Consider the following 12,896-nt stretch of genomic DNA (forward strand, 5'->3'; position numbering starts at 1 on the left):
AGCAGTCATCTCTTCTTTCCTGGTAATGACAAGAATTCAGAGTGGGATATAGATGAATGTGTTCTCCCTCACATGTAGCCTTCCTTTATTATCTTCTACCCTCCCGGTCTTTCTCACCTCACCCCACTTTTGCCTCAGGATGTTGGCATCAGAGTTGTGAGAATGTAGGGCAGATCTCAAAGTCTCCTTTTGAATTTACCCTGACCACGTATGATATATAAGTATTTCGTGATAACTTCTAATTTCCAGAACTTGTAGAATCTTACTGTTTGAAGGGACCTGAGAGAACACCTCATCCAATTTCCAGTTCATAGCATGAATCTTACCATGGTACTGAGAGTCTAGACTGGTCTGTGTATTGCCAGGCCATGGCTAGGGAGGGATGCCTTAAAGCCTTTTACTTACTTGTTCTCAGACTCATTCTCAAGTCCCTTAGGCTGAAAATAGCCAGGAGTAAAGATGGGGTTGTTGCTGAGTCTGGCTGCATGTCTGGAACTGTTCCAAAGCCAATTTTTCCTTTGGATTTACTTGGGTAGCCAGCTCCCAGATCAGTCTGGGAGCCTCCTGGGGTGTAAATAACTTTACCTCAGGACTCTGTCTGGAACATCCTTCGTACCATTCTGTGTCCTACAGGTCCTAGTAACTAGATGGACCTAGATCTGGAGAACATTTTGATCCATAGCCATAATCCATCCCTCTCTGTATTTCTTAGACCTGCCTCTGGCCTTGTGTTCAGAATGCAATGGATGTTAGATATTGGATGTTGGCCAGTGAGGAGATTATGGCAACTGAGGTAGAAGCAAATCTAGGAATTTTGGAACTTCTTAAAATCATCTGGCTTAGTCCCTTTATTTTGCAGATGAGGAAGCTGAAGCCCTGAGTGAGAATTATATCGTCTTCGATTTATTTTTTTTTAATTTTTAATTTTATTTATTTATGATAGGCACACAGTGAGAGAGAGAGAGAGGCAGAGACATAGGCAGAGGGAGAAGCAGGCTCCATGCACCGGGAGCCCGATGTGGGATTCGATCCCGAGTCTCCAGGATCGCGCCCTGGGCCAAAGGCAGGCGCCAAACCACTGCGCCACCCAGGGATCCCTCATCTTCGATTTAGAAGGCATTATAGAAGTCATCCAGTCTGACTTCTCAACATCAGCATCTTACAGTCTGATAATGTCTCCCCCAGCATTCCTGATAGCTGGTCATCCAGAGGATTGTACTGGGAGCCTCTGAAGAGGACCCATTCTAATATAGGACAGCTCTAATTAAAAGGAGCTAACTACATTGAAATCTATTTCCCTGTAACTTTTATCTTCTCAGTAGTCCTAATTCCTTTCCTGTGTAACATCTCCCAAGGTGTAAGACCTCAAATCCCCAAATCAGCAAATATCACTATAGCATCTAGTTTCCCTCCTCAAAGTAAAACATAACTGAAAAAGAACTTGATTGATTCTGTGAAGATAGGTCATTCACTCTTTATGGATCCAAAGCTACTTTTACAGCTAAGAACCACTGTTTTCTTAGATTTCTTCACTTTCTCTTCTGTCACTGGCACTAGCATTTACCTCTTTATTACTGGTATTTACCTCTTTAATAAAGAAACATCTGTTTGATCACTTTGTATAACTACTCTGGAGTATCAGGAAGGAGTAGCAAATAGGACTGAAGGGTCAGACTCACCCTTAGAACCTGTCTGGCTTCTCCATTCATATTTGCTAGCTGTAGTGGGCCTCTCCATTTCTATTGTCTTTTTCTTAGCCTGGGAGGAGTCCCAACTGTTTACCTCCAGCCTTCTCCTGCCCAAATATAACTTCTTTGCTTCTGCTAGAATGATTTGCCTAAAATGCAAATTTGACCATGTCACTTCCTTAATTCAGTGGTTTCTAAACACTCAGTGCTCCACATATTTTCCACTAAATGACTACTGATGATAGAGGAGCCTTTCTCAACTGGATTTCCATGAGAGAATTAAACCCTGATGCCATTAGGCATCCATTGTATGTAATGTATTAACTTTTTCTCCAATGCATCTGGAATGGTGCTAGTTATGTACAGTTTTGAGGAGAATTGAGAAAATAGTCCCTCTAATCATTTTCTTTGTTTTGTGGATCAGATGAGGAACTCAGTGTGAAAGAGTGGAAAGAACGTATGTTCCTTAGGAGGTCCAGAAGCCTGGCTAGGAGCAACCTCCAGAAAAAAATAAAAAGCCCCACTAAATGGCTTATCAGTCTAGGGTTTTGGACTAGTTCATTCTACCACATGACATGTTCATAGTTAAAAGTGTCTTAAAAATATTTATCAATGAATAGAAACTGGTTTTTATTGGAAGATTTTTCCTGGGGTCCATGGAACTATAAATAACTACCTTTTTTCTCTTAGCCCCTAGTAGACATTTTATATATGTTACATTATTTAATGTTTCTAGGAAAATTGCCCAAGATCACACAGCTAGTAAGGTGTCAGAGTCAGAGTACCAACCCAAGTATGTTTCAACTCCACAACTTGAAGCTGAGTTTATTTCTAAGTTTATCTTCACTGGAATGTAGGCTTTTTTTTTTTTTTTTTTTTTCTGGTCAAGTTACTGTTGTGTTTCAGATCATGCATATTTCTTTTGCTGAATATAACTTAACTGATTATCCAGAAGGAAAATGAATAGTGAATCAGGTAATTCCATAAAACAGGCAGTCTTATCAATCTTTGGTGGTTCTGAAACATACTAAATGGCTTTTTTTAGTGGCAGATTTACTTTCCTAATTGTTTTGTCTTGATACTGACATATTGTCATTTCTTGAATACTCTAGCTAGTTGTGGCAACTAGCTTTTTTGGTAAGAGGAAACCATCTTGCTATCGAAAACTTGATTCTCCCCATGGGACATAGAATTGACTCCATTTGTACCTGCTTACTCAAGGCCCTTGGGAAAGTGTAAAGGCTAAAATACAAAGGTGTTAGAAGTGCCCTCTCCCTGGCCCCCAGTTCTCCATGTACCTAGCCATCTGGAATTCCATTTCCATTAGGTGTCCAAAGAGAATGTCTGCAATGTCTTTTCAGTAGCCACATTCAACACAGAATTTCGAGGGCATCTGGCTTCTTTAGCTTCTCTGAGGAGCTGGAACAAATACTGAAATGATTGTTAATAGAGGGAGCTACAGTGGCTGTTTTCAATCATCTCTGGCTGCACCATTGAATTTCTGGTTCTTCTAGAAAGGTTGACATTTGAGAGTCTAAGAGCATCCAGAGGATGGTGTACAGAGCCCTGTGAGGTTCTTTAATTTGTAACCTCCTGCCTCCTTTCTTGTTAGAAATTCTTCACCAGTGAGTTATTAACGAATTAACGATTGCATCTTAGTACCTGATAACCCTCTACATCATGTAAAAGAAGAGGAGTTAGGCTGAAAGGGAAAGTCCAGAATTTGGATTAGAAAACCTGTTGAGTCAAAGGGGAACTTAGCAGAGGAACGGCATGAAAATTATTTCCTTAGATAGTAGACAAATATTCAGGAAACACCTCTGCACCCCCAAAGATAGGCACAGCTGCCACACAGTGACTATTAAAGGGAGGTTCAAAGTTATGAGCAAACAGCTGATTCTCTTGGTTCTTGGGCTGTTGCTGTTGGTGACAGGAAATCTTGTTCCCCAAGCTGCTGGCTTCCTGTTTTATTTTTACTCTTAGTAGATCAGAATGTCCATAACAAGGAGCAGTCTGTTCCAAAGGGTTCTACTCCCCCTTTGAGCCTGAAGGGCTTTTTTTTTTTCTTTTGGTCAGACAATATGTTGGTTTACATTTAAGATCTATAATACTTAGTTTGGTTTAAACATTTTGTATTCCCAGTCAACTTTTTTTGGTGATGAGCTGGTGTTTTAAGATTTGATGTAAGTAAACCTCTGCTTGCTTCTTTTATATATGTGTATATAAAAGAGGAGTTTGCAATATTGGGGATGTGGGTATGTTACCTTTATGCTTTACCTTTTTCATTTGAAGAGAATATGCATTTTCCCTAGTATGAAAACCATTAGGCTGTTTTAAATTTCTTTGGTTTTCACGAGATAGGACCGGCTCAGTGTGCCTTTGGCTGTAGTCATACCCAATTTGGGGAGACTAAAAACCTCCTCCTATCCTTGTAAAGCTAGGAATTTGGTAATCTAATTCTGAAACAATAGCTCAGCGTGAACCTGAAGTGGTGGGGGATTTCCTAGGGAAAGGGGCTCAGCTGACAGGATAAGAAACGGTAACTGGAAGGTTTCCGGATCTGCTCCAGACACTTCCTGCTGTCTCAAGAGCCTTTTGGCCCAGGTGTGTTGAACCGGATGCAAGAGAGAAAGGGAGCTGTTGGGTAGAAGAGAAAGGACTAGGAAATCTTACAGCACGGTTTGCTTAGCCTCGTGTTTGACATATTGAACATGTAAAATTTTCCTTCATATTCTTTAATTCTGTCAATTTACAGATGAAACTTTAGTAGTGTTAATAGACACCGGCAGCTAGTGTTTTGTTGTATATTAGGGAGGAACTAATCCATCAGGGAGGAACTGGAGAAGTTATGTCCTGATGTAGATCAGTGGAATCACTGTTGGCAACTTAATTTCATTGTGGAGATTATCAGGTGACAGTAGCTCTTTTTTGATCCTTATAATTGATCATTTAGAATCTGATCTTTCCTGATTATGGACATACCAAGGATAGGATCCATCTGTACCATCCTGAGCCTGCTGAATGGACTGTTTGCTGACCATGCTTCCTTGCCTCTGGAGACTCTTGTTGGTTGGAGCACGGTTGTTATTTTAAGGTTTTTAGGTTTTTATGCTGCCTGTGTAACTCAGCCAGCAGTCACCAGTTCAGAATTTCTAAACTTCCCAGCAAGCTTTCTAATGGCAAACCTTAAAGATTGTGGGGAGGGAGGGGCTTAAAAAAGAAAAAATGATGGGGGAGAAATTTTTTAAAAGCTGTTTTAGATCAGAGCGAGACAAAAGGAAAAAAAAGACGCACAGCCCTAGTGTGCCTGGAATTTGTGGTTGAGTAATACTTTCCTGTTATTTCTTTTTTAGGTTGTTTTTCATCATTCAGAACATTGCCTGAAGCAGGTCCACCATGCCGTTAGTAACGAGGAACATCGAGCCAAGGCACCTGTGCCGTCAGACGTTGCCTAGCGTTAGAAGCGAGCTGGAATGCGTGACCAACATCACCCTGGCAAATGTCATCCGACAGCTGGGCAGCCTGAGTGAGTGCCGCAGAGAGCCTGTGCTTTGCCCTCAGGGGTCGTTGGTGCTCTTTATTTAGTTTCCTTCTCCTCCCGTGTTCCTATTTCTCCCCCATCTGCCTTCCCTAGGTAATGCGAAAATGTATTCCCGCCCCCCCTCCCGAGAGAGAGGTTCCTTTTTGGTACAGATTCTTCCCCTCAACCCTTTCTTCATCTACCACCACCCTCTAGGTTCCCTCCACCTCCCCCTCCACCTGCTTCAAAAGAAATCTGTGGGAAGGGTAGCAGGAAGGGCTGCAGCAGAAACTGCAGATGGAATGACAGAGCAGAATTCTCTGTGTGTAAAGTGGGAGGTTCACAGAGCAGTATCTTGGGTTGGGGAATGTGCCTGTAATTGCATGAGCTGTTCGATGTAGCTGACTTTGTTGAAGCCTCAAATGTGCCAATAGTCTTTATCTACCCGACACCCCCTCCCCCCAACTTTTCTTCCCAAAGAGGAGTAAAGCAAACATGCATTCAGAGAGATTCTAGCTGACTTGTCTACCCTGGTACACATTTAATTGTGCTGCAGGCCCCCAGGTCCAAGTTCAGGGTACAAATTACTTTTGCAGTCTCTAGGGTATTGGGAGTTTTGCAAGCTACCTTTACACACAATGACACAAAGTATAGCTGGAGCCATTCTTCTCTAGGAGGAAGGTAGGGGTTAGCCTGGTCTGTTTTGGAGCTGAGGGAAAGCCTGCTCTACGGTGTGTGTGTGTGTGTGTGTGTGTGTGTGTGTGTGTGTGTGTGTGTGTTTTAGTTGGCAAGAATGAATGAGACTGCCTTGGGTGGGGTACATGGTTGGGTTTGGATTTCACTCTGAATCAAGCTGACTTTGTTTGAAGCTGAGGTATGGGAAGGGCAAATACTTGGATAAGCTTTGCATTTGTCTAGTACCACTCCAGCTCCCATAAGAATGTCCGTCAAATTGCCATTTTAGTGATATTCCTTAGCAAAGGCATCTTGGTGTGAATTATTTTGAGACACTTAACTGCTCCTATCATGTCACTATCATGCCCGTAGTGAAGGCAGTGGGATATTCAGGAAGGCCTGCCTTCCCCCAGGTAGTAATAGGCCCTACCTTTAAAAACAGGGGTCTGAGGAGACCGAACTCGGTGACCATATGATGTATGGGGTCTGAAATTCCTAAGCCTTTACCTAGCTCAGTTGATCTAGGGCTTAGGGAAACCTGGATAGGATGTCGGGAAGAAATGAAACCCTGCTAGTGCCTGTCTTACACAAAGGAACACTGACAGCAGTGCAACAGCAGTGCAGCTGACAAGGAAGCACATGAAGGCAGTAGAGAGCCTCACTGCTTCTTAAAAGCATCATTTCTGCTTCTGTCACCCTGAGAAGGCCAAATGGGTGAAAGTCAATCACACACTGGTTCCTTCTCCATAGGACAAAGGACATCTAGCTAATGATGCTTCTTACTCTCACTCAGCAGGAGTTATGCTCTCTCTCAGGTGTTTTTCCAGGGTAGTGTTGATGGATGTCATTGCTCACTCTCCCACTAGTGATCAGACCACTCCTGTCTTGAGGAAGCCAGTCTGAGAACCAGTGTTAGTTTGTGCCTATGGAAACAAGATTTCTTCACATTGTGGAGCTAACTGACCCTTTATTCGTCCAAAAACATGTATTGAACATATTTTATGTGCCAGATGCTGAAGAAATACAGCAATAATAAGAAATGGTCTCCACCTTCCAGGAGCTTATAATCTACCAGAGGAGACAGAGATAAATAATTCTTAAGGGGAGAGAATGAGAGGGGAACTCACATTTGTTGATTGTTTACTTTATGCCAGGTTTTAATAGGGTCTTGACATAGATAATTTATTTTATTTTATTTTATTATTTTATTTTATTTTATTTATTTTATTTTATTTTATTTTATTTTATTTTATTTTATTTTATTTTATTTTATTTTTTTGATGATCTCTTTTAATCCCTTTGATGATCCTATGAGGGTAGGTGGTGGTATTCCCGTTTTTCAGGTGAAAAAAAATGAAGGCTTAGGAAAGTAAGGTAACTTGTCTAGAGAGACAACAGCCAATAAGAAGTAAAGTCAGACTTCCAGAGAATTTTTCAGCTCTGTCCTCTACTCTGTCTCTGCCAACACTGCCCTAGTTCAGACCTTCGTTGACCTTCACCTAAATGATTGCCTTATCCTCCCTCTGGCCTCCCTTTCTCTGGTCAGCCCTCTTAAATCTATAAATCTGAAAATCTTAAAAATTTTAAATCTGTATTGGCATACTGGTCTGCTCAAAACAAATTTCACTTTTTACTTTTATAATTCTGAATTGTTTGACTTTTTGAAAGTTAAATCTGTGTTTTGCAATCTGAAGTGTTTTGAGGGACACCTGGGTGGCTCAGTAGTTGAGCAGCTGCCCTTGGCTCAGGGTGTGATCCTGGAATCCTGCAGTCCCAGAATGAGTACCGGCATTGGGCTCCCTGCAGGAAGCCTACCTCTCCCTATGCCTATGTCTCTGCCTCTCTCTGTGTGTCTTTTGTGAATAAATAAATAAAATCTTTAATAAATAAATAAATAAATAAATAAATAAATAAATAAATAAATAAATAAATATTTAAAAGGTGTTTTGAGTGGCACCTGGGGGAGGCATCAGTTTGTTAGTTGGTTAGGCATCAGCCTTCAGCTCAGGTCATGATCTCTGGGTGCTGGGATTGAGTCCCATGTGGGGCTCGTTAGGGAGTCTGGTTCTCCCTCTTCTCCCTGCTTGTGCTCTCTCTCGCTATCTCTGTCTCTCTCAAATAAATAAATAAAATCTTTAAAATAAAATAAAATGTGAGACGCCTGGGTGGTCAGCGGTTGAGCGCCTGCTTTCAGCCCAGGACGTGATCCTGGAGTCCCGGGATCGAGTCCCACATCGGGCTCCCTGCATGGAGCCTTCTTCTCTCTCTGCCTGTGGCTCTGCCTCTCTCACTCTGTGTGTCTGTCATGAATAAATAAATAAATAAAATCTTAAAAAATAAAAATAAAAAATAAAATGTGTTTTGAAATAGGAGTACAAAGGTTAAAAATCTTCCCTGTTCTCACTGTGAGACTATTTAAATTTCTTGGCTTGGCATTCAAGACTTTTCAAACCTGCCTTCCTTTCCAGTCTCATTTTTTGCAATCCTTCTTTTCCCATTTTACCATCTTCTTAAAACATTTTTTTAATGAAAAAGGAAGAAAAGGGGGAAGAAAGAAATAATGAATTATCATCTACTTGTAGTACTTCTGAGATAGACCATACCCTCTCATACTTGAATGCAGTGCCCTTGATGTTCTTTCTGCCTAGAAAACCCTTACCATCCTTGTAGCTGATCTTCAAGGCCTAGCTCAAGGATTTCCTGTGCCAGGTTGCACTAAGTGCTCCTTGGAGCTCCAATTATGTGCCTGTGTTATTACCTACCACACTATATTGCAAATTATCTGTATTTCTTATACTAAATTAAAAGTTCTCAAAAAAAAAAAGTTCTCTGAAGGCAGAAATCACGTGTTGTTTGGTCTTGAACCCCAGTGTTTATCTTGTATAGTATCTGGCATCCAGTAGAAGCTCAGTAAATGTTTGTCAAATGATTCATACCTATATTCTCTCCACCATTCCATGATGTTAGTGCATAGAGAATACAGGGAAGGAAGTAATACTTTCTATGGGGAGTCAGTCCATGATGTGGGAGCATAAGGAGAGTTAGGGAATGCTTCATAGAAGAGGTTAGATTTGAACCAGGCCTTGAAAGATGACTAGTATTTCATCCAGCAGACAGGAACAGTCTCATATGTGCTTCACATTCATGACCTTGGCCTCATGTACTCTAGCCAGAAGTGCTTGGTCTAGTAGGCAAAATCTGATTATGGAATGGATAAAACACAAAACTAAAAATTCCAGAGCTTTGGATTACTCCATGATAGCATATCCAGAATTTTTATTTTCCCTCAGTGCAGAGATTGGCATTTCACTTATTTTGTTGCTGTATCTTAGGATATATAGGCACAGCCAGCCAGCCTGCACTTTTGAATCAGTATCCTGACCACCCGGTACAATGGAACCCTCATTTGGGTAATTAGGAAATCATGCTATGATATAGGGTTTTCTGAGTGTAGTGGGGCCATGCCACTGGGGGGCTCCAAGACTTTCATTTAGACTTCAAGCAAGAGCAGTGTCACATTTCTAAAAATCAGTTTTACCTGTTCACTTCCGCATAAGATTTCATTTGAACGGTTCTGTTAAGGAAAAGAAAAGTGAAGAGTGCTTTTGGAATCTCTTGCAAAATGTGGTTGATAATTATTACGAATGTCCTGGTGGGATCGTGGGTCTGTCTTGGTAATCTGAATGAATGAAATTTAACTCTGAACAAGGCACTCTGGTTTTCTCCTATATAAGTATAACACTTCTGTTTTCAAATTGGAGTAATACTTAGTACTTGGAGAATTGGGACTATCATATTACTGACTGGAATTATATCTTAAATTTCCTGTAAGTGGGGGCGCATGGGTGGTTCAGTCAGTTAAGTGTCTGCCTTCAGCTCAGGTCATTCCCAGAGTCCTGGGATCAAGCCCCATGTCAGGCTCCCTGCTCAGTGGGGAGTCTGCTTCTCTTTCTCCTTCTCCATGCTCTCTCACTCTTTCTCAAATAAATCAATTAATTTAATTTAATTTAATAAATTCCTGTAAGTGTAAAACAGGGTATGTAGATACAGTCTTGAAAGTCATCTAATGTGGTTGACCATTCATTATAAGAAAGAATTTCATTGTAACAACCTAGCATTTTTTTTTAAGATTTTATTTATTTATTCATAGAGAGAGAGAGAGGCAGAGACACAGGCAGAGGGAGAAGCAGGCATCATACAGAGAGCCTGACATGGGACTCGATCCAGGGTCTCCAGGATCACGCCCTGGGCTGCAGGCGGCGCTAAACCGCTGCGCCACCGGGGCTGTCCAACAACCTAGCATTTTTAATTCATTTAATCCTATGACAATTTTGTGAGGTTGATATAGTTACCCCCATTTTACAGATGAGGAAACAGACATTGTGACTTGCTGCAGAGTATGCAGGTATAAATAGAAAGAATTGAGATTAAATCCATATCTTTCTTTTCTTTTCTTTTTTTTTTTTTAGATTTTATTTATTTATTAATGAGAAACCCAGAGAGAGAGAGGTAGAGACACAGGCAGAGGGAGGAGCAGGCTCCATGCAGGGAGCCTGAAGCGGGACTCCATCCCCCCCCCCCCCCCCCCCAGTCTCCAGGACTAGGCCCTGGACTGAAGGTGGCGCTAAACTGCTGAGCCACCTGGGCTGCCCCGAAATCCAGATTTTTCTGATTGAAGTCCTCTGCTTCTTCCATGATCATCTTGTAGTTATAAGTAGGCCCAGGGCCTGATGTGATGAAATGACAGTAGGAAAACCTTCATACCACTTCACTTCCTCTTCAAATAGCATTCTCGGGACACCTGGGTGGCTCAGTGGTTGAGTGTCTGCCTTTGGCTCAGGGCAAGATCCTGGAGTCCCGGGATAGAGTCCCACATCAGGCTCCCTGTGAGGAGCCTGCTTCCTCTCTGCCTCTCTCTCTCTCATTAATAAATAAAATCTTAAAAAAAAAAAAAAATCTGTAACACCTATTCCCAGTGTTTGTTTGTGTTAGGGATAAGATTTTTATCTTGAAAATCACTGTGCCACATTTAGCCATACTACTCACACTACTACTACTCCCTTCACTGAGGAGCAGGACATCCTGGGTACTGTCTTGGTGACTTAAGGGTGGGTTGGTTTGGGGTTTTCTTTTCTTCCAGAATACCTGGTCCATTAACAGATTTTTTTAAGTAATTGGCTACATCCAATGTGGGCTTGAACTCACAATCCCAAGATCAAAAGTCAGGTGCCCTGGTTAACAGATATTTTTGAGCACATAATGTTGCATGTTTATCTGCTTTAGCTTTCCAGTTTTCCATTACCTGGAGGAGCATTAATGCAGTATGGTTTTTATAGGAACTTGGCTGCAGTATGGACAGAGTTCAGATACAATTCTTACCCTGCAGAACAGAAATGCAGCTTCGTTAGCCGATTTGTGTTCTTTGAGCCCAGGAGCTTCCCATGGTTGTTTAAATCACAAAATCGTTCAGTATGCAAAGACTTGTTCCTTCCTTGATTAGAAACTCCTTATTGACTAAATTTACCAGCAATTCAAAAATATGCTGTTGATTGGTCTTATCCTTACTCTCTAGGTTACGCTGGGAAGGTGAACTGTGGTTCACCGTGAAGGTGCAGTTTTGGCCTTTTGACTAATATTTTCCCCCTCAGGTGTGGACTAAGCATAAATATAGTTTAGAAGCTAAAAATCAGAGCCTACTTAAAATAGTTCTCAGTTTTTGTGGTTGGGCACAAAAACTGTGCCTACCTTTACCTTGCAAGTAAGAAACTCAGATGGTATATTTATTCATGTGTGCCACTCTTCATTCCTAGCAAGAATGTGCTTTGTGGCTTGGAATGACAATATGGAGGTAGTGTCAAATTGCTGTTAGGTTTCTTTGGCTGCAAATTCTCCTTGCATTCCAGGGTTGAAAGTATGAAACTCTTTTCTTTTTCTAAAAAATAAGTTATTGTAGAAAGAGACCACTGGTATGTTGGTTTTGAGGGAGGCCTTGAAAATATCAGCCTTTCCCTTGTTCCCTGAGATGTAGATTTGAAGGATTATAACCTAAAGCAAAGTTGTAGATTATGAAACATAAGATAACCTTTTCACCCCATAGAAGAAGTTATAGGTCTCTGCTGTGAGTTGTTGATAAGTTCAAGGCCTCTCGAAGATACCACAACTCATCATAGTTGTTGAATGTATTTTGGAGGTTCCACTGAGGATGTAATTTCTTATTTTTCAGGTTAATTGTAGACACCTACAAAGTGCTCGTAACTCCCAATCTGTTTTCCAGAACCATTTGACAAGTTGCTTTTTACAGAGCAGCAAGGGGCTAAGGGCTATAGGCAAATGTGTAGACATATTGTCTACTCTTCCAGGATTAATTTTGTGTATTGCACCTCTTGATATTATTCAGCCTGTATTGAGTTCATGACTATTCAGAGTTTGCCAAGAAGACTATTAGAGAAAAAAATGCATACTGTTCAAGCTATGGAGGGCATGTCTCTATCTCCCAAGAGCAAGCATCTGCATGTAACCCAAACCATCTTAGAGGGTGGGTGTGTGGGTTGGGGAAGTGGGGAATAAGATCTTTAGTAGCGTTTTTCTAACCGTTTATGTCATTTTTATGCACTAGTGACTTGGTTTCTTTGCTCTTTCAGGTAAATATGCAGAGGACATTGTCGGAGAGCTCTTTACTCAGGCAAATACCTTTGCCTCTCGGGTAAGCTCCCTTGCTGAGAGGGTCGACCGCCTACAAGTTAAAGTCACTCAGCTGGATCCCAAGGAAGAAGAAGGTAAGGAAGCTGAGCTCAGCATTTGCAGGCTTTGCTGAGCAGTTTCTTAGAATTTTTTTCTCCTGATTTATAAAAAAATGAGGGGGAAAAAATCACAGAGACCTATGGAGTTCTGCTTTGAAATGACACAAGCCTGGATGGTGTAAAGAAACCTTTTTAGCTCTACCACACCCCCACATGCTGCCTTTCTCCCATTCCCCCAATTCTTGCTCAAATCCCCCCTCCCCCCAATCGTAT

The 12,896-nt window shown here is 41.4% G+C and overlaps 1 protein-coding gene across 4 annotated transcripts in view; it reads left to right on the forward strand.

The window, feature by feature from the left end:
- WASF2 (WASP family member 2) overlaps positions 1-12,896 on the forward strand; it is a 72,581-nt gene that overhangs the window by 44,790 nt on the left and 14,895 nt on the right. For 3 of the 4 annotated variants that reach the window (XM_026014324.2, XM_072750649.1, XM_072750650.1), the window contains exons 2-3: positions 5,042-5,214; positions 12,525-12,659. In XM_026014324.2, coding sequence (XP_025870109.1) covers positions 5,085-5,214; positions 12,525-12,659 — 265 coding nt within the window. In that variant the 5' untranslated portion in view covers positions 5,042-5,084. Of the gene's footprint in view, positions 1-3,579; positions 3,872-5,041; positions 5,215-12,524; positions 12,660-12,896 lie in introns of those variants that run through there. The other variant, XM_026014325.2, reaches the window with a different exon arrangement.

The sequence above is a fragment of the Vulpes vulpes genome, chromosome 2 (assembly GCF_048418805.1).
Source record: "Vulpes vulpes isolate BD-2025 chromosome 2, VulVul3, whole genome shotgun sequence".
NCBI lineage: Eukaryota > Metazoa > Chordata > Mammalia > Carnivora > Canidae > Vulpes > Vulpes vulpes.